Source organism: Pseudoliparis swirei, chromosome 21 (assembly GCF_029220125.1).
Source record: "Pseudoliparis swirei isolate HS2019 ecotype Mariana Trench chromosome 21, NWPU_hadal_v1, whole genome shotgun sequence".
NCBI lineage: Eukaryota > Metazoa > Chordata > Actinopteri > Perciformes > Liparidae > Pseudoliparis > Pseudoliparis swirei.
This window is the reverse complement of record NC_079408.1, coordinates 17,490,450-17,515,891: the sequence shown is the minus strand read 5'-3', so window position 1 is coordinate 17,515,891 and position 25,442 is coordinate 17,490,450. Positions and strand designations below refer to the sequence as shown.

The 25,442-nt window shown below is 47.0% G+C and overlaps 1 protein-coding gene across 1 annotated transcript in view; it reads left to right on the top strand.

Annotated features, from left to right (window-relative positions):
* Positions 1-25,442, top strand: part of LOC130212178 (disintegrin and metalloproteinase domain-containing protein 19-like) — a 228,721-nt gene that overhangs the window by 184,902 nt on the left and 18,377 nt on the right. Inside the window, exons 8-14 of the mRNA XM_056443316.1 lie at positions 238-585; positions 2,475-2,583; positions 6,559-6,763; positions 8,657-8,734; positions 19,157-19,265; positions 20,541-20,682; positions 25,245-25,344. Of these exons, the coding sequence (XP_056299291.1) occupies positions 238-585; positions 2,475-2,583; positions 6,559-6,763; positions 8,657-8,734; positions 19,157-19,265; positions 20,541-20,682; positions 25,245-25,344 (1,091 nt within the window). The remainder of the gene's footprint in view (positions 1-237; positions 586-2,474; positions 2,584-6,558; positions 6,764-8,656; positions 8,735-19,156; positions 19,266-20,540; positions 20,683-25,244; positions 25,345-25,442) is intronic.

The window sequence follows — 25,442 nt, the reverse complement described above, 5'->3', positions numbered from 1 at the left end:
GAAAATACTAGAGGTGTTCACATGTTGACATGTTGAGTTTCTTTTGAGGCTGTTACCAGCCAGTAAAGTTCTGCCCTGCATGTTTAAGTTCATAATATAAACCACCCGCCCAGCTCCCAGCTGCACAACACGACCGTGCTGCTGTCGTCCTAGTGTTGGCCAGATAGTTCCACTTGTGCTATTTATCTCTGACCGTCTCCAAAAACATGCCTGAATGAGCTGTGGGCTCTTATTGAGCCTCTGTTCTCCCATTTGCACTGGCGTCCAACCATTTAGTATCAATATTCCAACCAATAACTCTCAGAGTCGTCACTTCGTGGTCCTCCCTGACATGCTCGTCTGTGTTCCTCCCTGTGAGCCCCCTCTCATGCTTGCCCCCTCTCCGTCAGCTGAAGCAGACGGGCACCCTGTGCCGGGGCCCGGCGGGGGCCTGTGACCTGCCCGAGTACTGCACCGGGGCGTCCCCGTACTGCCCCGGCAACGTCTACCTGCTGGACGGCTCCGTCTGCCAGTACGGGGTGGCCTACTGCTACAACGGCATGTGCCTCACCCACCAGCAGCAGTGCCTGCAGCTGTGGGGCCACGGTAAGGGAAGGCCAGTAGCCACTCACTGCGTACCGCAGACCTCAGACCAGTGGGCAGGGCTGTGGGCCACGGTAAGGGAAGGCCAGTAGCCACTCACTGTGTACCACAGACCTCAGACCAGTGGGCAGGGCTGTGGGCCACGGTAAGGGAAGGCCAGTAGCCACTCACTGCGTACCACAGACCTCAGACCAGTGGGCAGGGCTGTGGGGCCACGGTAAGGGAAGGCCAGTAGCCACTCACTGCGTACCACAGACCTCAGACCAGTGGGCAGGGCTGTGGGCCACGGTAAGGGAAGGCCAGTAGCCACTCACTGCGTACCACAGACCTCAGACCAGTGGGCAGGGCTGTGGGGCTACGGTAAGGGAAGGCCAGTAGCCACTCACTGCGTACCACAGACCTCAGACCAGTGGGCAGGGCTGTGGGGCCACGGTAAGGGAAGGACAGTAGCCACTCACTGCGTACCACAGACCTCAGACCAGTGGGCAGGGCTGTGGGGCTACGGTAAGGGAAGGCCAGTAGCCACTCACTGCGTACCACAGACCTCAGACCAGTGGGCAGGGCTGTGGGGCCACGGTAAGGAAGGCCAGTAGCCACTCACTGCGTACCACAGACCTCAGACCAGTGGGCAGGGCTGTGGGGCCACGGTAAGGGAAGGCCAGTAGCCACTCACTGCGTACCACAGACCTCAGACCAGTGGGCAGGGCTGTGGGGCCACGGTAAGGGAAGGCCAGTAGCCACTCACTGCGTACCACAGACCTCAGACCAGTGGGCAGGGCTGTGGGGCCACGGTAAGGGAAGGCCAGTAGCCACTCACTGCGTACCGCAGACCTCAGACCAGTGGGCAGGGCTGTGGGCCACGGTAAGGGAAGGCCAGTAGCCACTCACTGCGTACCACAGACCTCAGACCAGTGGGCAGGGCTGTGGGGCCACGCAGGAAGGCCAGTAGCCACTCACTGCGTACCACAGACCTCAGACCAGTGGGCAGGGCTGTGGGGCCACGGTAAGGGAAGGCCAGTAGCCACTCACTGCGTACCACAGACCTCAGACCAGTGGGCAGGGCTGTGGGCCACGGTAAGGGAAGGCCAGTAGCCACTCACTGCGTACCACAGACCTCAGACCAGTGGGCAGGGCTGTGGGGCCACGGTAAGGGAAGGCCAGTAGCCACTCACTGCGTACCACAGACCTCAGACCAGTGGGCAGGGCTGTGGGGCCACGGTAAGGGAAGGCCCGTAGCCACTCACTGCGTACCACAGACCTCAGACCAGTGGGCAGGGCTGTAGGGTCAATTATTAATATTAGTATTTTCACAAAGACTAAAAACACGCCCTTATATTTAAGCAATAAGGTACAAGATGCAGTACTGTATCGTCAATAATGTCTCGTTCAAGGGTGATGAAACCAAGCATCCTGATTGGTTGAGAGTGAGTCACGGGGTGTCCTTTATTGAGCCATAATATCCTGTACAGGGTTTAGTCCACGCGTCAGGCCTAACACCCTTGAGCAGGACGTTATTGACGATACAGCACTGCCTCAAGTCACGATGATACATTTAGTTATTTTTCTTTTTTAAATATATATATCAGTGAATTATTTTATTCTCAAAGTCGTGACAACAACTTTTTTCTAAAAGACAATTTCCTCCTCGCAATGTTCTTTCCTCTTTGTTCTTGAGCTCTCAGATGACTCGTGTCCTCCTGAACACATCACACTTCATCTTCCTCCACAACCACTCCTCCGTCACAGCCTTGGCACCACCCACTCCCCCGAGTCCCATATCCTCAAATCCTCTGCTGTCACCTTCGCCATATTGATCATAACCGCCCTCTCTCTCCCGAATGCACTCGCACACCTTCACATCCAGGGGGCTGATGGACATGTTGTGTTTCCAGGAGCCCGACCGGCCCACGACGCCTGCTTTGAGGACGTCAACGCAGCCGGGAACGCCTTCGGGAACTGTGGCAAAGACGAGCACGCCAACTACATGAAGTGTCAGAAGAAGTAAGAGATGCTGACACGTCAAAAACATACCAACAAAACATTCAACTCCAGAGCATACAGAGTGGAAGTAGAGCAATTCTCTTAGAGACTTCTGCATCGAAGAAGGAGGGCGCCCACTTGATAACCCATAGGATGCCATCAATCATTCGACCAGCCCACGGAGTCTCGAGTATGCAGAAAGGGATATTTACACCTTGTCCTACATAACAGATCAACTAGAGGAGTCGCCCCCTGGTGGTCAGTAGAGAGAATGCTTGTTTTGAGACACTTCCACATCGGCTTCACTCGTCAGAACTGGAGGTTCTACACTTCTGGACTAAACAATAACAATAGTGTCATATAAAAAAGGGTTCTAGTGAAGAATGACCGCTCTACAGTTGCTGCAGAGCATTCAGCCTCTTTTACCTGAATGTTTTGGTTTCACCCACCACGACATTACTCTCGGGGCCATGGCAGGAGGCATCGCGAAAGAGGCGGGGCCCTCGAGGCAGGAGGCACAAAGAAGGAGGCAGGGCCAATGAGGAAGGAGGCCAGGCCCAGAACACGATCTAGGGGCCGGATGCAGGAAGCTGGGACAAGGAGTCAGGGGCCAGCACAGCCAGGTCCAATGGACCCTATGAGACGTGAAGCCCAGCAGCCTATCTGCCTATAGCAGCATCTCTGTTTGCAGTTATATGTCACATTTAGTCTGTAAGCTTTTACGTTGTATCTCTGACATTATGTTTTTATTCTGTCCATTTTAACATTGTTCTCCCTTATTTTATTTGCTTTATCTGTAGATTGTATTTGTAATCTTATGTTTTTAGGTTTGTTCTTAACATCAGCAACATTGGGACTACAGATGAAAAATAGCCTCTTGGCTAACTCTGGCACATTTACTGCAAAGTTTTTATCAATGTGCACTGTCCCTTATTAAATAAACCATTATAAAAAAATATATATTAAAAAAAAAAAAAAACCTGATCCTAACTATAAGACCATCAAGAGGGAAGTCTTCAGTCTCCATGAGGTGACTGTGTCTGCCTCCAGGACTGAAGGTGGAGCTGGTGCATTAAAGAGGAGGAGCTTGATACCTGAAGGCTCTGGCTCCTCCTACTTTAGACTCTAGGGACCACAAGTAGCCCCGCATTTAGTGAGTCAGCTCCCTAGTGGGGCAATGTGGTACTACAAGCTCTCTAGTGGGGTAATATGGTACTACAAGCTCTCTAGTGGGACAACATGGTACTACAAGCTCTCTAGTGGAGTAACATGGTACTACAAGCTCTCTAGTGGGGTAATATGGTACTACAAGCTCTCTAGTGGGGTAACATGGTACTACAAGCTCTCTAGTGGGGTAACATGGTACTACAAGCTCTCTAGTGGGGTAACATGGTACTACAAGCTCTCTAGTGGGGTAACATGGTACTACAAGCTCTCTAGTGGGGTAACATGGAGCTCTCTAGTGGGGTAACATGGTACTACAAGCTCTCTAGTGGGGTAACATGGTACTACAAGCTCTCTAGTGGGGTAACATGGTACTACAAGCTCTCTAGTGGGGTAACATGGTACTACAAGCTCTCTAGTGGGGCAACATGGTACTACAAGCTCTCTAGTGGGGTAATATGGTACTACAAGCTCTCTAGTGGGGTAACATGGTACTACAAGCTCTCTAGTGGGGTAACATGGTACTACAAGCTCTCTAGTGGGGTAACATGGTACTACAAGCTCTCTAGTGGGGCAACATGGTACTACAAGCTCTCTAGTGGGGTAACATGGTACTACAAGCTCTCTAGTGGGGTAACATGGTACTACAAGCTCTCTAGTGGGGTAATATGGCACTACAAGCTCTCTAGTGGGGTAATATGGTACTACAAGCTCTCTAGTGGGGTAACATGGTACTACAAGCTCTCTAGTGGGGCAATATGGTACTACAAGCTCTCTAGTGGTGTAACATGGTACTACAAGCTCTCTAGTGGGGTAACATGGTACTACAAGCTCTCTAGTGGGCAGTAAGTAACATGGTACTACAAGCTCTCTAGTGGGGTAATATGGTACAACAAGCTCTCTAGTGGGGTAACATGGTACTACAAGCTCTCTAGTGGGGTAATATGGCACTACAAGCTCTCTAGTGGGGTAATATGGTACCACAAGCTCTCTAGTGGGGTAACATGGTACTACAAGCTCTCTAGTGGGGCAACATGGTACTACAAGCTCTCTAGTGGGGCAACATGGTACTACAAGCTCTCTAGTGGGGTAATATGGCACTACAAGCTCTCTAGTGGGGTAATATGGTACTACAAGCTCTCTAGTGGGGTAACATGGTACTACAAGCTCTCTAGTGGGGTAACATGGTACTACAAGCTCTCTAGTGGGGTAACATGGTACTACAAGCTCTCTAGTGGGGTAACATGGTACTACAAGCTCTCTAGTGGGGTAACATGGTACTACAAGCTCTCTAGTGGGGCCATGTGGTACTACAAGCTCCTGTAGCTCAGTGGGGTAAGAGGGCTGTCCTGCAACCGCAAGGTTGTGGGTTCGATCCCCGCTCTCCCCATTAGTAGCAAGTCGAAGTGTCCTTGAGCAAGGCACTGAACCCCCAGTTGCTTCCCGGGCGCATCACTGCAGCCCACTGCTCCTTAATAACTAAGGATGGGTTAAATGCAGAGAACTAATTTCCCCTTGGGGATTAATAAAAGTGTATATTTATTTAAGATATGATGATCCCCAATCAAGGTTTTGTACATTAAGAGAAGAATTTTAAAAGTGATTCTTGATTTTACATGGAGCCAGTGCAGAGCAGCTAATGCAGGTGATGTGATCTCTTTTCTTAGTTTTAGTGAGAACACGAGCTGCAGCATTCTGGATCAACTGAGGATACATTTAGTTATTCATTCTTACTTTAAATCAATAATCAATAAGAATAAATCAAGAGAATTATTAAATTCTCAAAATAGTGCAACTTCTTTCCTTTGACCATGACCATGTCTGTCTCCCAGTATTCTTGTTTCAGCTTTATTCTTGAGCTCTCAGATGTCTTGTGTTCATCCAAATCCATGACGAGCAGCACCAGCCCTCGTTCCTGCGGTTGGATTCAGTTCCATGCCGCCCATGAGTCCACAGGGACCACGTGATCAATACAAGCTTCTATGAAGCCGTGACCAAAGTCCTCCTATCCCCGGCCACTCGTCTGGTCTGGATGTCGCCATGTGAACATCTCACATCCATCCGAACACACACACACTCACACACTGTGAACATGGCGCTGTGCCTCAGAGCCTCATCACAGCTTCAGCTCTGTAAATCAGGCTGAGCATTTAATTGGTTGACGGCTGCCTCGTATGATCCATGATGGATCCCTCAGGAGTCATCAGTGTGTTTCCTGGGCTGATTAGAGGAAATGTAAATACACATTAAGATTACCTGTTGGTAAGACTTGTGAATACTAAACACAGAGCTGCTCTTTTCTCTTTGTTTGTTTGCCTGTGTGTGTGTGTGTGTGTGTGTGTATTACTTACTTGAATCACCATTTTACTCAGGAGGATGCATGTTGAGTATATTTTCCTTTAATACAGTATCCAAAAGACGATTGTTATTTGTTGAATGAGTTGTAGTTATTACACCATAAAGTGAAAATATGATTACATCTCCTCTGCTGTAGTACATCAGAAAGAAAATAGATGAATGACATAATGAAGCCACTTTATAACTCGACTGGAGCTCCTGGGGTCAGAGGTCATTCAGAGGTTAGAAGTCGAGCTCTATGGCCAGAGGAATGATGAATTATGGTTTGTTTGGCCCTCTGCGATGAGCGGCATAAATAAAAGAAAACCTCTGCCACCGGGTGCTGGATGGATTCACTGCAGAAGTCCAACTGATTCTTGTTGTGTACTTTTTGTGTACTTATTGTGAAATTATTGTGTACTTATTGTGTACTTATTGTGAATGACCGTGGTGCTCCGATGACGCTGTTTCCTGTGTGCTTGTGTCTCCACCCAGGGATGCAAAGTGCGGTAAGATCCAGTGCCACAGCGCGGCCAAGAAGCCCAAAGGCACCAACGCCGTGTCCATCGACACCACTATCAAGACGGGCGGCGTGGAGGTGAAGTGCCGCGGCACCTACGTCTACAGCACCCAGGACGGCCAGGGCGACCTGCCCGACCCGGGCCTGGTCATGACTGGCACCAAGTGTGGAGAGGGCAAGGTCGGCCTATGAAGTGCTTTAATACATATACTACCGTTCAAAAGTTTGGAGTCACCCAGACAATTTCATGTTTTCCATGAAAACTCACACTTTTATTTGTCAAATTAATTACAAAATTAATATAAAATCTAGTCAAGACATTGACGAGGTTATAAATAATGATTTTTATAGTAAATATTAATGTTGTTCTACTTGCGGCTCAAAGGAAGGCCAGTTTTTCAGCTTCACCAGCATAACTGTTTTCAGCTGCGCTCGCATCAAAAGGGTTTAAGGGTTTTCTACCCCTCCGTTAGTCTTCTAAGGCGATAACACAATGTACCACTAGAACACTGGAGATGGGCCTCTACACACTATGTAGAGACTTCATTAAACACCAGAGAATAGTCATCTACACATTAACATGTAGAGAGTTTATGATTCATTTAATGTATCTTCATTGAAGAAACAGTACTTTGACAAATAAGGACATTTCTACATGTCTCCTAACTTTTGAACTGTAGTGTAAATATGTAAACATATGAACATATACCTGAATGAATGAGTAGGAAGCACCATACGATGACGTAATACAGGGGTGCAAATGGAGACTCTTTGCTAACTGGGGATAGCGACCGACAGCTACTTCCTGTTCTGGTTGCCTGACTTCCTTTGTGCAGCCTCCGTTTCCTGGGGAGGCCGCAGCAGGAGGCAGCCCGGGCTGCATTCCAGGGAACCAATCCAAAGGCAGATAGTGACGTTTTTCTCGAGCCATCTTAGTGGCATTCAGTCTTTATTTATTCATAATAAGCCGAAGCAAAGCGTTGTCACTTCAAACCTCTAAAGCTGAACAATACGTGGCATTCTTGATTCACATGTTGGCTTTTGAGGAACTTCGAGAGCTCAGTTCCCACATGTTGGTGGTCGTCTGCCCCTCAAAGCTCCTCTGACCTTTGACCTCTTCAAGTAGATGAACTGTGCAGACCGTTTAATTGACTCCAGGTAGGGATAGTGGTGACACCCCTCCAGTCTGTTCCCACGGCTCCCAGCCACGTTCTCCTGCTGCAGAACTGATCGTTTAACATCATTTCATGACCTCTTCATGGAAACTAAAGGACAGGCCTGCAGGGCTGCTGCTGGTTTCTCTCACATTGATTGGGTGGCAACACAGAAGCTGATTGGAATATCAATTTCTGAGCAGACACCAAATCATACAAATAAGAGCTGCATTATGCATGTGAAATACATATGTATGAAAACAAACACACACACACACACACAGAGGAGTCCGTTCCTCCAGGACACTGCGCTGCCTCTGTGTGGACGCCGCGCTGCATGAGTGACGTGTGAGAATATCTTCTGCTGTCCAGAGAAGACGAAGCATGAGTCATCAGATTGAACCGGAGATAATGCAGAGGTCGCACAAAGCTGCTGCCTCGAGTCACATACTCACACACACACACATTATTATTATTATGATTTATTATTGTTCTGCAGGTAGATTGATGTCAAAATAAAGAACATTTAAAAGTGAAAAGTCTTGATCCTCCCCAGCAGCGTGTATGAAAGCCGTTGTCTGGTCTTTAAATGTCTCTCCAGTCTTTGTTCTTCTTCACCACGTCGCTGATTGATGGACATGGAAATTAAAATGAGACTAAAAGCAGCTCGATAAACATCCGCTGAGGGATGGAAACCGGATAGTGATGCTGCTGTGTGTGTGTGTCTGTGTATGTGTGTGTCTATGTGTCTGTGTGTGTGTGGGTGTGTGTGTGTGTGTGCGTGTGTGTGTGTGTGTGTCTATGTATATGTGTGTGCGTGTGTGTGTATATATGTCTATGTATGTGTGTGTGTCTGTGTGTGTGTGTGTGTCTGTAATCTCTCACACAGTAGGTGTTCTTCCTGCTTGTGTCTCCTCAGGTGTGCAGAGACCGCCGATGCCTGAATGCCTCTTTCACCGAGCTGGAGACTTGCATCACACGCTGTCACGGCAGAGGGGTAGGCACACACACACACACACACACACATACACAGACACACACAAACAAACACACAGACAAACACACACACAGACGGACCCAACTCACTTAGCTCCCTAATCTTACTGTCACACCGTGTCCTTGGGCTGCGTGGAGAGGAATGTCTGGGCTCCGGCGGCTGGAGTGATGAACTGTCCACGGGGCCGTACGAGCAGCCGGAGGCAGATAAGGAGGAGCCATGCATAGTGTATGAGCCAGCAAGCCAGCGCTGGAGAGGCGTGAGGCTGGAACACTTGTTACTTTAGGAGCAGGCGAGCATGCAGAGACGGGGAATTCATCACAGAACTCTCACTCTGACCTCTTTCCAGGTGGTGGTTTGTTTATGTGGCGTTAGTTCTGTGAACGGCCTTCAAACATCATCGTAAGCAAGAGTTAAAATACCCGTAAAGTTGACCAGGATCGAACACACTGCCGCCTGACGTCAGTGACGAGCACCTGGTCCCTCACCGGCTTCCCATTGGCAGCGCGGTTCAGGCAAAACAATATTTGTTGTCATAAAATGACTCCATTATTTTAGGAAGGTGACGTTGTTTCCTCTCACTCATAAACAAATCGGGTGAACCAGGACAGAGAAACACTGCCGTGGTGAAAAGTACATGTACGAAGGTTTTAGTGTGGTCACCGTCATGTGGACTTCTACACATCAGTGTTTCCAGGCGTTAGGGAGCGCTGCGTGATGGAGAGATGAAAACTCATCCATAAGGAGAGAGGGGAGAGGAGAGAGGTGCTCAGTAGGGCTGCAACTAACGATTATTTTGATAATCGATTAATCGGTTGATTATTTTATCGATTAATCGATTAATCGGATGAAAAAACAAAAAAACGTTAATTTTCAACCCTTTATTCAAAACAGGGTCCGTACGGTCATTGAAAACCTGGAAAAGTCATGGAATTTTTAAATGGCTATTAGCAGGCCTAAAAAAGTAATTGAAAAAAATAAAATCCCAAAATATTTGGAAAAGTAATGCAAATTTGTTTTATTCCAATTTTAATTTACACGGGATATATACGGTATGCTTTGGAATTCTCATTGTTAGTTTAAATACTACATCTTCTCACTTTGTCACGTATAGACAGAGTTTTCATAAAATGTTTAATCATGGAAATTTGGTTTAAAGTCATGGAAAGGTCCTGGAGATCCACTGGTCACCATGGTGATGAACCTGTTCACTGGTCACCATGGTGATGAAGCTGTTCACTGGTCAGCATGTGGATGAACCTGTTCACTGGTCACCATGGTGATGAACCCGTCACAAACAGACTGACAGCTTTCCTCTCCTGAGCAGTGGTCCCCATGTGGCCCCGCCCCCTGAACAATATCAGAGACGCGTTCCGATTTATTATTTTGTTCACCTGGCCCGCTGCCGTTGAGATTACAGTGAGACGCGGAAAAAATGTGAAGAGGTGCTCTTCACAATAAAACATCTTTGATGGGGCGTGTCGCGTCTCGGCCAATCAGCGTTCAGATGTCCACAGCGTTTGGGAAGTTAGGTTAGCTTGAATGTTAGTCCGCTACATCTGCTGCTGTCACGCTGCACGGTGTAGCGATGCTAACAAAGTACCCGTACGTTAAAAACGATGTGATTTAGCATATTTTTAGTATCGATACTTCATTAAAAGAGCGATCAGAGCGCACGCGCTGCTCCGCTCCGTTAAATGTTGTCTGCACGCGCAGCGCTCACAGCGAGTGGGGGCGTGGCTTATCTCCGTTGCCTTTCTCCGTGGAAAAATATTTTCCGCCATCCACCACGGAATAAATAACCACGTTTTCTACGTTATACTCTTGTGGAAATGCCACACACGCCGTGACATGTAGCGCCCTGGTGTCGGGGTTCATAACGTCACCCGGAGGCGCACTCAGCTCCGTGAATGTCTCCGACGACGTGAATGACTTCCGCATCCAGCGCCACGTGAGCAGCAGCAGCCAATTAGATTCATCAACAGAGGAGCAGCTCAGCGCTGATTGGCTCTCACAACGCAGCGTTCCGTCGCTCCTCTCCCTCTGGTTTCACCTGCGCCTTTCTGCGCTCAACTCAACTTTGTTTATACTCCGTGACTTATTGAGCGCCGTAATAATCGCGCGACACAACGAATCGATAATGAAATTCGTTGCCAACTATTTTAATAATCGATTTTTATCGATTTTATCGATTCGTTGTTGCAGCCCTAGTGCTCAGTGTATCCTAAACGTCCATAAGGAGAGAGGAGACGAGAGAGGAGCTCAGTGTATCCTAAACGTCCATAAGGAGAGAGGAGACGAGAGAGGAGATCAGTGTATCCTAAACAACCATAAGGAGAGAGGAGAGGAGAGAGGAGCTCAGTGTATCCGAAGCGTCCATAAGGAGAGAGGAGAGGAGAGAGGAGCTCAGTGTATCCTAAACGTCCATAAGGAGAGAGTAGAGGAGAGAGGAGCTCAGTGTATCCTAAACGTCCATAAGGAGAGAGGAGAGGAGAGAGGTGCTCAGTGTATCCGAAGCGTCCATAAGGAGAGAGGAGAGAGAGGAGCTCAGTGTATCCTAAGCATCCATAAGGAGAGAGGAGGAGAGAGGAGCTCAGTGTATCCTAAGCGTCCATAAGGAGAGAGGAGCTCAGTGTATCCTAAACGTCCATAAGGAGAGAGGAGAGAGGAGCTAAGTGTATCCTAAACGTCCATAAGGAGAGAGTAGAGGAGAGAGGAGCTCAGTGTATCCTAAGCGTCCATAAGGAGAGAGGAGCTCAGTGTATCCTAAACGTCCACAAGGAGAGAGGAGAGGAGAGAGGTGCTCAGTGTATCCTAAATGTCCGTTAGGAGAGAGGAGATGAGAGAGGAGCTCAGTGTATCCTAAACGTCCATAAGGAGAGAGGTGCTCAGTGTATCCTAGAGGAGAGGACAGAGGTGCTCGGTGTATCCTAAATGTCCATAAGGAGAGAGGAGAGGAGAGAGGAGCTCAGTGTATCCTAAACGTCCATAAGGAGAGAGTAGAGGAGAGAGGAGCTCAGTGTATCCTAAGCGTCCATAAGGAGAGAGGAGCTCAGTGTATCCTAAACGTCCACAAGGAGAGAGGAGAGGAGAGAGGTGCTCAGTGTATCCTAAATGTCCGTTAGGAGAGAGGAGATGAGAGAGGAGCTCAGTGTATCCTAAACGTCCATAAGGAGAGGGCTCAGTGTATCCTAGAGGAGAGGACAGAGGTGCTCGGTGTATCCTAAATGTCCATAAGGAGAGAGGAGAGGAGAGAGGAGCTCAGTGTATCCTAAACGTCCATAAGGAGAGAGTAGAGGAGAGAGGAGCTCAGTGTATCCTAAGCGTCCATAAGGAGAGAGGAGCTCAGTGTATCCTAAACGTCCATAAGGAGAGAGGAGAGGAGAGAGGTGCTCACTGTATCCTAAATGTCCATTAGGAGAGAGGAGATGAGAGAGGAGCTCAGTGTATCCTAAACGTCCATAAGGAGAGAGGTGCTCAGTGTATCCTAGAGGAGAGGACAGAGGTGCTCGGTGTATCCTAAACGTCCATAAGGAGAGAGGAGAGAGGAGCTCAGTGTATCCTAAACGTCCATAAGGAGAGAGAGGAGAGAGGAGCTCAGTGTATCCTAAGTGTCCATAAGGAGAGAGGAGAGAGGAGCTCAGTGTATCCTAAACGTCCATAAGGAGAGAGGAGAGAGGAGCTCAGTGTATCCTAAACGTCCATAAGGAGAGAGGAGAGAGGAGCTCAGTGTATCCTAAGTGTCCATAAGGAGAGAGAGGGAGAGGGCTCAGTGTATCCTAGCGTCCATAAGGAGAGAGCTCAGTGTATCCTAAGTGTCCATAAGGAGAGAGGAGAGAGGAGCTCAGTGTATCCTAAACGTCCATAAGGAGAGGAGAGGAGAGAGGAGCTCAGTGTATCCTAAGCGTCCATAAGGAGAGAGGAGAGAGAGAGGGCTCAGTGTATCCTAAGCGTCCATAAGGAGAGAGGAGAGGAGGGAGCTCAGTGTATCCTAAACGTCCATAAGGAGAGAGGAGAGGAGAGCAGCTCAGTGTATCCTAAACGTCCATAAGGAGAGAGGAGAGGAGAGGAGAGAGGAGCTCAGTGTATCCTAAGCGTCCATAAGGAGAGAGGAGAGGAGAGAGGTGCTCATTGTATCCTAAACGTCCATAAGGAGAGAGGAGAGGAGAGGAGCTCAGTGTATCCTAAACGTCCATAAGGAGAGAGGAGAGAGGTGCTCAGTGTATCCTAAACGTCCATAAGGAGAGAGGAGAGGAGAGAGGAGCTCAGTGTATCCTAAACGTCCATAAGGAGAGAGGAGAGAGGAGCTCAGTGTATCCTAAGCGTCCATAAGGAGAGAGGAGAGGAGAGAGGAGCTCAGTGTATCCTAAGCGTCCATAAGGAGAGAGGAGAGGACTCAGTGTATCCTAAGCATCCATAAGGAGAGAGGAGAGGAGAGAGGTGCTCAGTGTATCCTAAGCGTCCATAAGGAGAGGAGAGGAGAGGAGCTCAGTGTATCCTAAACGTCCATAAGGAGAGAGGAGAGAGAGGAGCTCAGTGTATCCTAAACGTCCATAAGGAGAGAGGAGAGGAGGGAGGAGCTCAGTGTATCCTAAACGTCCATAAGGAGAGAGGAGAGAGGAGCTCAGTGTATCCTAAGCGTCCATAAGGAGAGAGGAGAGGAGAGAGAGCTCAGTGTATCCTAAGCGTCCATAAGGAGAGAGGAGAGGAGGGCTCAGTGTCTCCTAAGCGTCCATAAGGAGAGAGGAGGAGAGGTGCTCAGTGTATCCTAAATGTCCATAAGGAGAGAGGAGAGGAGGAGCTCAGTGTATCCTAAACGTCCATAAGGAGAGAGGAGAGAGGAGCTCAGTGTATCCTAAGCGTCCATAAGGAGAGAGAGAGGAGAGGAGCTCAGTGTATCCTAAGCGTCCATAAGGAGAGAGGAGAGGAGAGGAGCTCAGTGTATCCTAAGCGTCCATAAGGAGAGAGGAGAGAGAGGTGCTCAGTGTATCTTAAGCGTCCATAAGGAGAGAGGAGAGGAGGAGCTCAGTGTATCCTAAACGTCCATAAGGAGAGAGAGGAGAGAGGTGCTCAGTGTATCCTAAACGTCCATAAGGAGAGAGAGAGGAGAGGAGCTCAGTGTATCCTAAACGTCCATAAGGAGAGAGGAGAGGAGCTCAGTGTATCCTAAGCGTCCATAAGGAGAGAGGAGAGAGGGCTCAGTGTATCCTAAGCGTCCATAAGGAGAGAGAGAGGAGAGGAGCTCAGTGTCTCCTAAGCGTCCATAAGGAGAGAGGAGAGAGGTGCTCAGTGTATCCTAAACGTCCATAAGGAGAGAGGAGAGGAGAGGGCTCAGTGTATCCTAAGCGTCCATAAGGAGAGAGGAGAGAGCTCAGTGTATCCTAAGCGTCCATAAGGAGAGAGGAGAGAGAGGGCTCAGTGTATCCTAAGCGTCCATAAGGAGAGAGGAGAGAGGGCTCAGTGTATCCTAAGCGTCCATAAGGAGAGAGGGAGAGGAGCTCAGTGTATCCTAAGCGTCCATAAGGAGAGAGAGAGAGAGGGCTCAGTGTATCCTAAGCGTCCATAAGGAGAGAGGAGAGAGGAGGGCTCAGTATATCCTAAGCGTCCATAAGGAGAGAGGAGAGGAGAGGAGCTCAGTGTATCCTAAGCGTCCATAAGGAGAGGAGAGAGAGGGCTCAGTGTATCCTAAACATCCATAAGGAGAGAGGAGGAGAGAGGAGCTCAGTGTATCCTAAGCGTCCATAAGGAGAGAGAGGAGAGGAGCTCAGTGTATCCTAAGCGTCCATAAGGAGAGAGGAGAGAGGAGCTCAGTGTATCCTAAGCGTCCATAAGGAGAGAGGAGAGGAGAGAGGGGCTCAGTGTATCCTAAACGTCCATAAGGAGAGAGGAGAGGAGCTCAGTGGATCCTAAGCCATAAGGAGAGGAGAGAGAGGAGCTCAGTGTATCCTAAGCGTCCATAAGGAGAGAGGAGAGAGGAGCTCAGTGTATCCTAAGCGTCCATAAGGAGAGAGAGAGGAGAGAGGTGCTCAGTGTATCCTAAGCGTCCATAAGGAGAGAGGAGAGAGAGGAGCTCAGTGTATCCTAAACGTCCATAAGGAGAGAGGAGAGAGGTGCTCAGTGTATCCTAAACGTCCATAAGGAGAGAGGAGAGAGGAGCTCAGTGTATCCTAAACGTCCATAAGGAGAGAGAGAGGAGCTCAGTGTATCCTAAGCGTCCATAAGGAGAGAGGAGAGAGGAGGGCTCAGTGTATCCTAAGCGTCCATAAGGAGAGAGAGGAGAGGAGCTCAGTGTCTCCTAAGCGTCCATAAGGAGAGAGGAGAGAGGTGCTCAGTGTATCCTAAACGTCCATAAGGAGAGAGGAGAGAGGAGCTCAGTGTATCCTAAACGTCCATAAGGAGAGAGGAGAGGAGCTCAGTGTATCCTAAGCGTCCATAAGGAGAGAGGAGAGAGGAGCTCAGTGTATCCTAAGCGTCCATAAGGAGAGAGGAGAGAGGAGCTCAGTGTATCCTAAGCGTCCATAAGGAGAGAGGAGAGGAGAGAGGAGCTCAGTGTATCCTAAGCGTCCATAAGGAGAGAGGAGAGAGGAGCTCAGTGTATCCTAAGCGTCCATAAGGAGAGAGGAGAGGAGAGGAGAGGAGCTCAGTGTATCCTAAACGTCCATAAGGAGAGAGGAGAGGAGAGAGGAGCTCAGTGTATCCTAAGCGTCCATAAGGAGAGAGGAGAGGAGAGGAGCTCAGTGTATCCTAAACGTCCATAAGGAGAGAGAGGAGAGGAGAGCTCAGTGTATCCTAAGCGTCCATAAGGAGAGAGGAGAGAGGAGCTCAGTGTATCCTAAGCGTCCATAAGGAGAGAGGAGAGAGGAGCTCAGTGTATCCTAGCGTCCCCCTCAGCCTCTAGCAGCATCTCCAGTTCTGGACCAGGTGAAGCTGGTTCAGGTCTAACTATCAGACTATAAGAGGAAAGTCTTCAGTCTCCATGAGGGGGCGGAGTCTGCCTCCAGGACTGAAGGTGGAGCTGGTTCATAAAAGAGGAGGAGCTTAAATTGGGAACATTTAGACTGAACATTGATAACCACCTATAAAGTCTGACTCCCATAGGTTGCCTGCTCGGAGAACCCAAATGTTCACCTGTCAGAAGTCTTAGCAGCCTCTGTTCATCCACTGGACTGTACAGGGGGGGTTACTCAATTAGGATTTTAAATCCTATGAGCTTGAAGAAAGACAGCAGACGCATCCTCTCCTCCTCTGATCCCCCTCTCCCGCCGTGCTCTCGGTGCTGTAAGGCTGTTTCTCTGTTCTCAGGGAACCGTGGATGAAGTGGCTTTGAGTCCGGATTATTCCACTCCTGTGTTTTAACTCAACATTATCACATGACTCCTATTGATCCTCTGGGCTTTGGGGGCGTGTCCACGGATATAAAGGGGAATAGCACAGGAAGTACTCAGTCCACTGGAGGGCTGCTTTTCCACAGCAGGAGATTCTTATGAAGAAAAGCGTTGAACATATTAGAAGTCCTGTCGATGTAGAGGGCTGAAGGATGTGTGAGCTGTCAATGATGCCACGGCCTCCAGCTTCATACAGCTGTTCCCGTCTCATGTAGAAATGCCTTTAAAACAAATACTGAAAGACTGAATGAGAAGAAGTCTCAAAGTAACCAGGCCCCCTGAACGTGACGTGAGAGAGTCCACAGCTGTCTTTGGGTCATAAAGAGCATGTTGGTACTGATGGGTGAATTACATCTGGATGTAACTGGAGCGGGACGGTGTTTACTCTTTTATTTGGGGTGTCTGGAGATATTAATCAAGTTTAAATGCTAACCTTGAGAGAGAAGTTTAGGGCAAGCTAATAAAAGAAAATGTATTGGAGCGTTTCCTCGACTCTTAAAGGAACAGTAACACCTTCCTTTACATCTTATAAACACATTGAAGGATGGATTGGTGGAAGTGTGCCGCGTGGCCTTCAGCTGTGATCTTATGAGCGTGTGAAGCCGTGTGTCAGGGTCGGAGTGAGTCAACCTTTGACCTCAGGAAACGTAACCGCACCATTGCATAAGAACAGGGGAGCTCAAGATGCGGCGCGAGGGCCAGGAGCGGCACGCCAAAGGGTCCGGTCCGGTCCACTGGGGTACTTCCCCAAGGGAGAGGTCATGCAGGCCAAATGACCGCTGCAGGTCCTATGAGACCACTGGGGGTCCAGATGGTCCTCATCAGGTCCGATGTGGTCTCACAGAGACCACGTTCCTGCATCCAGACCACATGACGCAACACGACTGCTGCCACAGGAAATGTCTTTGTCCAAAGCAGAAGAGTCCAAGAGAAATGGACCACTTCCCTTTTCTTCACGGGGGAACGAGAAGCCGATGTGACCGATGTGTTCACTTATATATATATATATACAGTATATATATATATAAATATATATATATATAGATATATATGTATATATACATACATATATATATATATATGTATATATAGATACTAGGGCTGTGAAACGATGACAAATTTTATTCAGGTTAATCACAGGTTTCTGTGGATTAATCATGATTAATCACATATTACCGATATTCTCGGGGGGTGGTGCAAGTGACTTTTTTTCGTCCCGCCGGATCGGAGCTCTGTTAAAAAAAAAAATACTAATTAATCCTGTAATTTTTCACAGCACTAATAGATACATATATATATATATGTATGTATATATAAATATATAGATATAGATATATACATATATATATGTATATATATCGATACATATATATATATATATGTGTATATATATATAAATATATATATATTAGGGCTGTCAATCGATTAAAAATAATTTAATAATTAATCGCACATTTTGAAATTCATTAATCGCGATTAAAAGTTTTTTTTCTTCTTTTTAAAGACAAAACTTAACACAGAGCTGTGTTTTCAAAGAGGCTCCTACATATAAAGTGCCAGCGATGTATTTAATATTGTGGATGATAAATTGTTTCTTCAGTGAAACATCCAGATTAGTAAAAAAAAAGAAGTATATTTGAGACCCCATTGGTCCTGTCATCTTTAACACTGAACAGCAGCAGAACCAGTGGCCTTGGTAACTGACTGACATTCACATATGTCACGTTAACCCTCTGGAGGCTGGGCTCATTTTCTCCATTTTACAAAAAAATGTAAATTCACCTTTTAAAGACTTTTGCATATGACACATCCCCACGTGTTCTACATCAAACATTCCAGAACAATCTCAGCTCTATTCAATGAGGCTCAGTTTCCTCGCGCCCTGTTCTCTGCTCTCTGACTGACAGGCTGCTAATGAGCCTCACCCGTGAGGTGGGAGGTCCTTGTGATTTACTGAGTGTTCATTGGTTGTTTTTCCCCCAAAATGTTGACAGACAAACGGATTGACCAATCACGGTGAAGGTTTCGTGTGACGAGTTCTTTCCGCGCCGCGTCACCCGACACGTCGCCCCTCCGTTCCTCTGTGTGTCAGAGGGGGAGACGGGAGGAAGGAGGAGCAGGAGGAAACCCGACTGATTCATCCACGAGTTAAACTGATTTATGATCCTTATTTTCGCGAAGAAATAATTGTTTTAAAAACGGAAACAGTGTTAAACCGTACTGCCGCGGTTTGACACTCAGAGGAGTGAAAAAACTTCAACGAACACCGGAAGTAAACAAAGTTGCGTTAATTGCGTTAAAATATTTTAGTGCGTTAACGTGGCCAAATTAATCGCATAGATTAACGCGTTAACGCTGACAGCCCTAATATATATACATATATATATGTATGTGTATTTATATATGTATATATATACATACATAAATATGTATGTATATATGTATATATATACTGTATATGTATGTATATATATATATGTATATATATATACATATATATATGTATATATATATATATACATATATGGACTCTCATTGGCTGAATTCATCAGAGATATTACAGACATAACTCCCGTGAAGATGAAGCGTAGCTAACATTCGTCATGGGGATCCAGAGATAACAGGAAGGAAGTGGAGGTCTGAGGCTGCTGCAGTGTGATTATATGAGCTGAAGGACATTTATTTATTCATTCCTTTATTAAGGCCCAATAACCGGGGCCTGAATGAGAAAGAGACGGACACCTTTATTTATTTTAACTCACAGGCATGTTTATGATGTGAGTTCTGCAGTCGGTAAAGTAAACAGGAAGTTAGTGTGTTATACTACTGCTGGTAGAGCTGCAAGCACACACACACACACACACGCACACCCCACATACACACACACACACCACACAAACACACAGGACTATACTGAGGCACAGAGCAGCATGTCATCAACTAATGCCTGTGTGTGTGTGTGTGTGTGTGTGTGTGTGTGTGTGTGTGTGTGTGTGTGTGTGTGTGTGTGTGTGTGTGTGTGTGTGTGTGTGTGTAGATGTGTAACAGTAATGGGAACTGTCACTGTAATCGCGGCTGGGCGCCACCCAACTGTGAGAAGCCAGGCCTCGGAGGCAGCGTGGACAGCGGACCCATCCAGTACGACAGTGAGTTCACACACGCACGCACGCACACACACACACACACACACACGCACACACACACACACACACACACATCCTGCTGTCGGGCCAAGCCGTCCCTCCACCTGCACACTAGCGGGTGAATTAGAAAATGGATAAATGTGTACCATGTGGCAGCTTTTCCCTCCATGAAACTTTGCCATTGTCTGCTGGGGGAGCAGCATCGGAGCCGGTGACACCAGCCGTCTAACAGACTGGTTAGGAAGGCTGGCTCCATCATCGGCTGCCAGCTGGAGCACCTGGAACAGGTGGTGGAGAGGAGGACGTTGAAGAAACTTGTGTCCATATTGGACAACCCGGACCACCCGGACCACCCTCTCCACCACCTCCTACGGGGACAGAGGAGGACTTTCTCCAGACGTCTCCTCACGCTGCCACAAGGACAGATACAGGAGAACATTCCTGCCGGCGGCTATGAGGCTCTACAACAGATCACCTCTTGCCAGATCATAGTGCAATAACTGAATACTTACACTATGTTGATCTGCACTTCACACATCTCATTTGTTTGCACTACACACATACACACACATTTCATTTCATTTGCTCTGCACTCATACACACACTTTGCTTTTTGCACTCTGTCTATATTTAATATTTTTGTATTTGATTTGTCAGTGTTGTTGTGTGTTGTGTATGCATGTGTGTTGTATATTTACATATATATTTTGTTTTGTATTTTACTTTTATTTTACTTGTATACTTCTATATCTTTCATCCCTGTTTCTTATATTTTGTGTTTTGTTTTTATTCTTGTGTGTTGCTGCTACTGTCACGACAAATTTCCCCTTGGGGATTAATAAAGTAAAAATAAAAATAAAATAAAATAAAAAAATATAAATATATAAAAATAAATCTGATTGTTCCCGTAAACTGACCCCAGATCAGCTTCATGAAAGGAGCCAGATGACAGGCAGAGGAGGGGGGGGGGGGGAGTCACCATCTCACTGTGATTGGGGGATCACCATCTCACTGTGATGGGGGAATCAGCATCTCACTGTGGGGGGGGGGATGCTTTAAAGGTTTTGTTTTTCGGAGTCTAAAGTTCAGAAATGATGTTTTAACAATTGACAGATATGTATCTGACAGAGATATTAGAAACCTGACGGCATGAACACCAACCGTGTGTGTGTGTGTGTGTGTGTGTGTGTGTGTGTGTGTGTGTGTGTGTGTGTGTGTGTGTGTGTGTGTGTGTGTGTGTGTGTGTGTGTGTGTGTGTGTGTGTGTGTGTGTGTGTAGGTCAAGTGGGGCTGGTGGTGGGGCTGCTCTTGGCCTTCCTGGTGCTGCTGCCCGCTGTGCTGCTGCTCTTCTATTGCTACAGGATCAAGACTTCCTGTTACCACAAGTGGCTTTCCCAGAGAGAGAAGAACAAGAACAACAGGTACTGTGTGCACACAAGGAGCATAGACTTCTATACAACCAGAGGAGTCACCCCTGGTGGTCAGGAGAGAGAGTGCAGCTTTAACACATGAAGCATAAACTTCTATTCAACCAGAGGAGTCGCCCCCTGGTGGTCAGGAGAGAGAATGCAGCTTTAAAACATGAAGCGTAGACTTCTATACAACCAGAGGAGTCGTCCCCTGGTGTTCGGGAGAGAGAATGCCGCTTTAAGACATGACGTGTAGACTTCTATACAACCACTTGGTGTCCTATGGTTTTGTCTCCGAGTGGCTAATCTTAGATTGTTGCAGGGTTGAGCTGCTTTCTAACTCGAGGAGAAGTCTTGTCCTAAAACCTAGCAGACAACGGTGAAAACATGAGTGAGAGAGTGTAGCTTAGTGTTCTAAAAGATGGTCATTGTCATGCCAGATTATCAACAATATCAAGAGACTTCTCCTTGACCAAGGAAAAACAAACAGACCGGATCAAGCAAAAGAAAAACACATTCTAAAATGTTGTTCACGTAGATACAAAAACACGAGGGAAGAGGGTAGAACATACAGATTCAATTCAATTCTGTTTATTTGTATAGCCCAATTTCACAAATTACAAATTTGTCTCGGAGTGCTTTACAATCTGTACACATAGACATCCCTGACCTTTGACCTCGCATCGGATCAGGAAAAACTCCCAAATAACCCTTCAGGGGGAAAAAAAGGAAGAAACCTTCAGGAGAGCAACAGAGGAGGATCCCTCTCCAGGATGGACAGAACAATAGATGTCATGTGTACAGAAGGACAGATTTAAAGTTAAAATACATTCAATGAATGTGACAGAGAGTATGAATAGTTCATAGTAGGCATATTCCACGATGGAGACCTCCACGATCCATCAGGCAGATGGAGGAGTGGGCGGAGTCTCAACAGTGGGCGGAGTCTCAACAGGGCAGTGGCGTAGTCAGGAGCAGGAATTCCACGACCCAGACCTCGATGATCCATCAGGCAGATATGATCTATGCCGTCTCATAGGGTCCGATGACCCCATGAGACGTGAAGTCAAAAGGACTCCGGGGAGAAAGCAGAGTTAGTAACGTGTGATTGAGAGATGAAAATTCATCCTTAAGGAGAGAAAAAAGAGGAGATAGGTACTCAGTGCATCCTAACGTCCCCCGGCAGCTATAAGCCTATAGCAGCATATCAAGGGGCTGGACCAGGGCAAACCTGATTCAGCCCTAACTATAAGCTCTGTCAAAGAGGAAGGTCTTCAGTCTACTCTTAAACGAGGTGACTGTGTCTGCCTCCCGGACTGAAGGTGGAAGCTGGTTCCATAAAAGAGGAGCTTGATAACTAAAGGCTCTGGCTCCCATTCTACTTTTTAAGACTCTAGGAACTACAAGTAGTCCCGCATTTAGTGAGCGTAGCTCTCTAGTGGGGCAATATGGTACTACAAGCTCCTTAAGATATGATGGTGCATCACCAATCAAGGCTTTGTACGTTAAGAGAAGAAATTTAAAAGTGATTCTTGATTTTACTGGGAGCCAGTGTAGAGCAGCTAGTGCAGGAGTGATGTGATCTCTTTCTTAGTTTTAGTGAGAACACGAGCTGCAGCATTCTGGATCAACTGGAGGGGCCTAAGAGACTTATAGAGCAGCCTGATAATAAGGAGTTGACTATAGAGACTTATTAGAGCAGCCTGATAATAAGGAGTTGACCTAAGAGACTTATTAGAGCAGCCTGATCATAAGGAGTTGACTTAAGAGACTTATAGAGCAGCCTGATAATAAGGAGTTGACCTCAGAGATTTATTAGAGCAGCCTGATAATAAGGAGTTGCAGTAATCCAGTCTCGAAGTAACAAACGCGTGAACCAATTTTTCTGCATCTTTTTGAGACAAGATGTGCCTGATTTTTGAAATATTACGTAGATGAAAGAATGCAGTCCTTGAGATTTGGTTCACGTGGGAGTTAAAGGACAAGTCCCGATCAAAGATAACAGATTCTTTACAGTGGTGTTGGGTGCTAGAGCAATGCCGTCTACAGAAACCACATTTGTAACCACAAAGGGTAACCACAGATGTTACCCTTTAAGTCCAAATGAATCACAGAGGTAAGAAAAGATGATTTGTGGAACCTGATTCTTTCTCTATCTCAGAACTGGCTTGTTGTGTATTATTGTGCAGGTGAGCCTTCACATGTCACACCATGTGACTGGGAGGGAGGAAACAATAAGGTAACAGGAGGAAATGAATCATTCATGGTCGGAGGAGAATATTTCCATAAAAGGAAGGAGAGAGGAAATGTAGCAACATTCAAAAAGGCCACGCGAGGGAAATGAATACATGAGGGAAAGGGAGAGGAGGAAGGGGTTGAAACACAGGATAGGAAGGAAGGAAGGAAGGAAGGAAGTTGTCACTTCCCATCAGACCACGTCCTGCCTTCCTTTGGGAGCCCTGGCCTCCAGCTCCTCCTCAGTTAGTGCCTCAGGAGAGACTCAAGCGCTCCCCAGTGATTTACACCAACATCCTGGAAATGATCCAGCAGCCGTTGAAAGGTCACGACCTTCCAAATAAAGACCTGGACCAACATCAGTCTGAATATTGGAGGAATGGAGCGTCACTGGAAGGCCTCCAATGAACTAAGAGCACACACTGACTCCACGCCCCAGGGCCTCTAGGGCCCCATGCACGGCCCCCAGTGGAGGCCCTGTTGTGGCTCTACATGCGTGTGTATGCATGGGGGAAGGAACACGCACATGTCCAGGGAGAGGTCACCTGTTGGCTTCTAGAGCTGCACTCATCCACAGAGTGGTCAGCATGGCTGCCGTCTTCACACACACACACACACACACACACACACACACACACACACACACACACGGTGGAGCATTCAGCAGCTAAAGAGACGGAGATGCTTCAGTTGGTGGAGACCAAAGCGGAACTAGAGACCACTGGGACCACAGCAGCCGGCCCAGGATGTAAAGTTCCACTTCCAGCACCCTCGTTAGACCACGCCCATCTCCACTCTCCATCTGCGTTCCCCTGTAGCGCGTTGTGCGTTTGTGAAGCTACACAGTGTGTCACACACTCAGAACCTCTGCTGTGGTTCTGGAGACAGTTTGTCTCCTGGACCCCGTTTTATCCACCGTGACACTCCCACACAGACTTAAGGGGTGAAAGCAACACCAGCGTGGAAGGGTCTCCTCGGTGTCTACTCTGTCTCCTTGATTGTTTCATTCCCTGCACCTGCCCTCAGCCACTCTCGTCTCGTTACCGTCTCATGCCGTACACCTGTTTCCCCCCCTATACAGGACTGTCTCAGAAAATTAGAATATTGTGATAAAGTTCTTTATTTTCTGTAATGCAATTAAAAAAACAAAAATGTCATGCATTCTGGATTCATTACAAATCAACTGAAATATTGCAAGCCTTTTATTCTTTTAATATTGCTGATTATGGCTTACAGCTTAAGAAAACTCTAAAATCCTATCTCATAAAATTTGAATATTTCCTCAGCCCAAGTAAAAAAAAAGATTTATAACAGCAAAACAAAATCAAACATTTGAAAATGTGTTTCCAGGTGTTTCGAGTTAATTAGACGATTCAAGTGATTTGTTTAATACCCTACTAGTATACTTTTTTATGATATTCTAATATTTAGAGATAGGATATTTGAGTTTTCTTAAGCTGTAAGCCATAATCAGCAATATTAAAAGAATAAAAGGCTTGCAATATTTCAGTTGATTTGTAATGAATCCAGAATGCATGACATTTGTTTTTTTTATTGCATTACAGAAAATAAAGAACTTTATCACAATATTCTAATTTTCTGAGACAGTCCTGTATATTGTGCCACTCTTTCCCTTGTCTGTGGCTGGATTGTTGTCTTTTTTCCGTCGTCCTGTGTGTCGTGCGTTTACCTGATCCTGCCTGTTTCGACCCTGCCTGCCTGCCCTGAACCCCGATTCTCTGCCTGCCCCTTTTTGGTCTTTGTTGTTTTTTGTGTGGAAACGTTTGCCTCATTAAAGAGCGCCTTTTTGTTAATCTACACTGACGCCTACCTGTGACGTCAGCGTGACAGAACAGGAGTCAGTGTAGATTAACAAAAAGGCACTCTTTAATGAGGCAAACGTTGCCACATAGAAAACAACAAAGACCAAAAAGGGGCAGGCAGAGAATCGGGGTTCAGGGCAGGCAGGCAGGGTCGAAACAGGCAGGATCAGGTAAACGCACGACACACAGGACGACGGAAACAGAGAAGACACAGTAGACACCGAGGAGACAAAGTAGACACAGAACAGACCCTTACAAGCGTCCTATAAAGAGAGTAAATAGTGGACTTCCATTCATCACACACACACACCTCCAGAGGAGTGATGGTGTGCTGGATGTGTACAACAGTGTAATATCAACTCCTCTCACATCCTCCTGGATGAGGAGCTTCCTGTGACCTTCTCTGAAATCAACATTGAGAAGAAGGATGGTTTATTGTCTGCCTGCTGTCATATATATTGTATCTAGTTTATTTTTATATATGTATATAAAATAAACTGTCATTTCTCTGCTCAGAACGGAGGCTTCAGTGGAGAAAGGGAAGAACGGCCATCTCAACCCCGCCTTCCACCTGAAGGTGGTCGGACCAATCAACAAGGCCAGCAGCCACAAGGGGGTGAGCGGGCGGGTGTGTGTCTGTCTGTCTGTGGGTGTGTGTGTGTGTGTGTGTGTTTGTGTGTGTATGTGAGTGAGTGTGTGTGTGTGAGTGGGGGT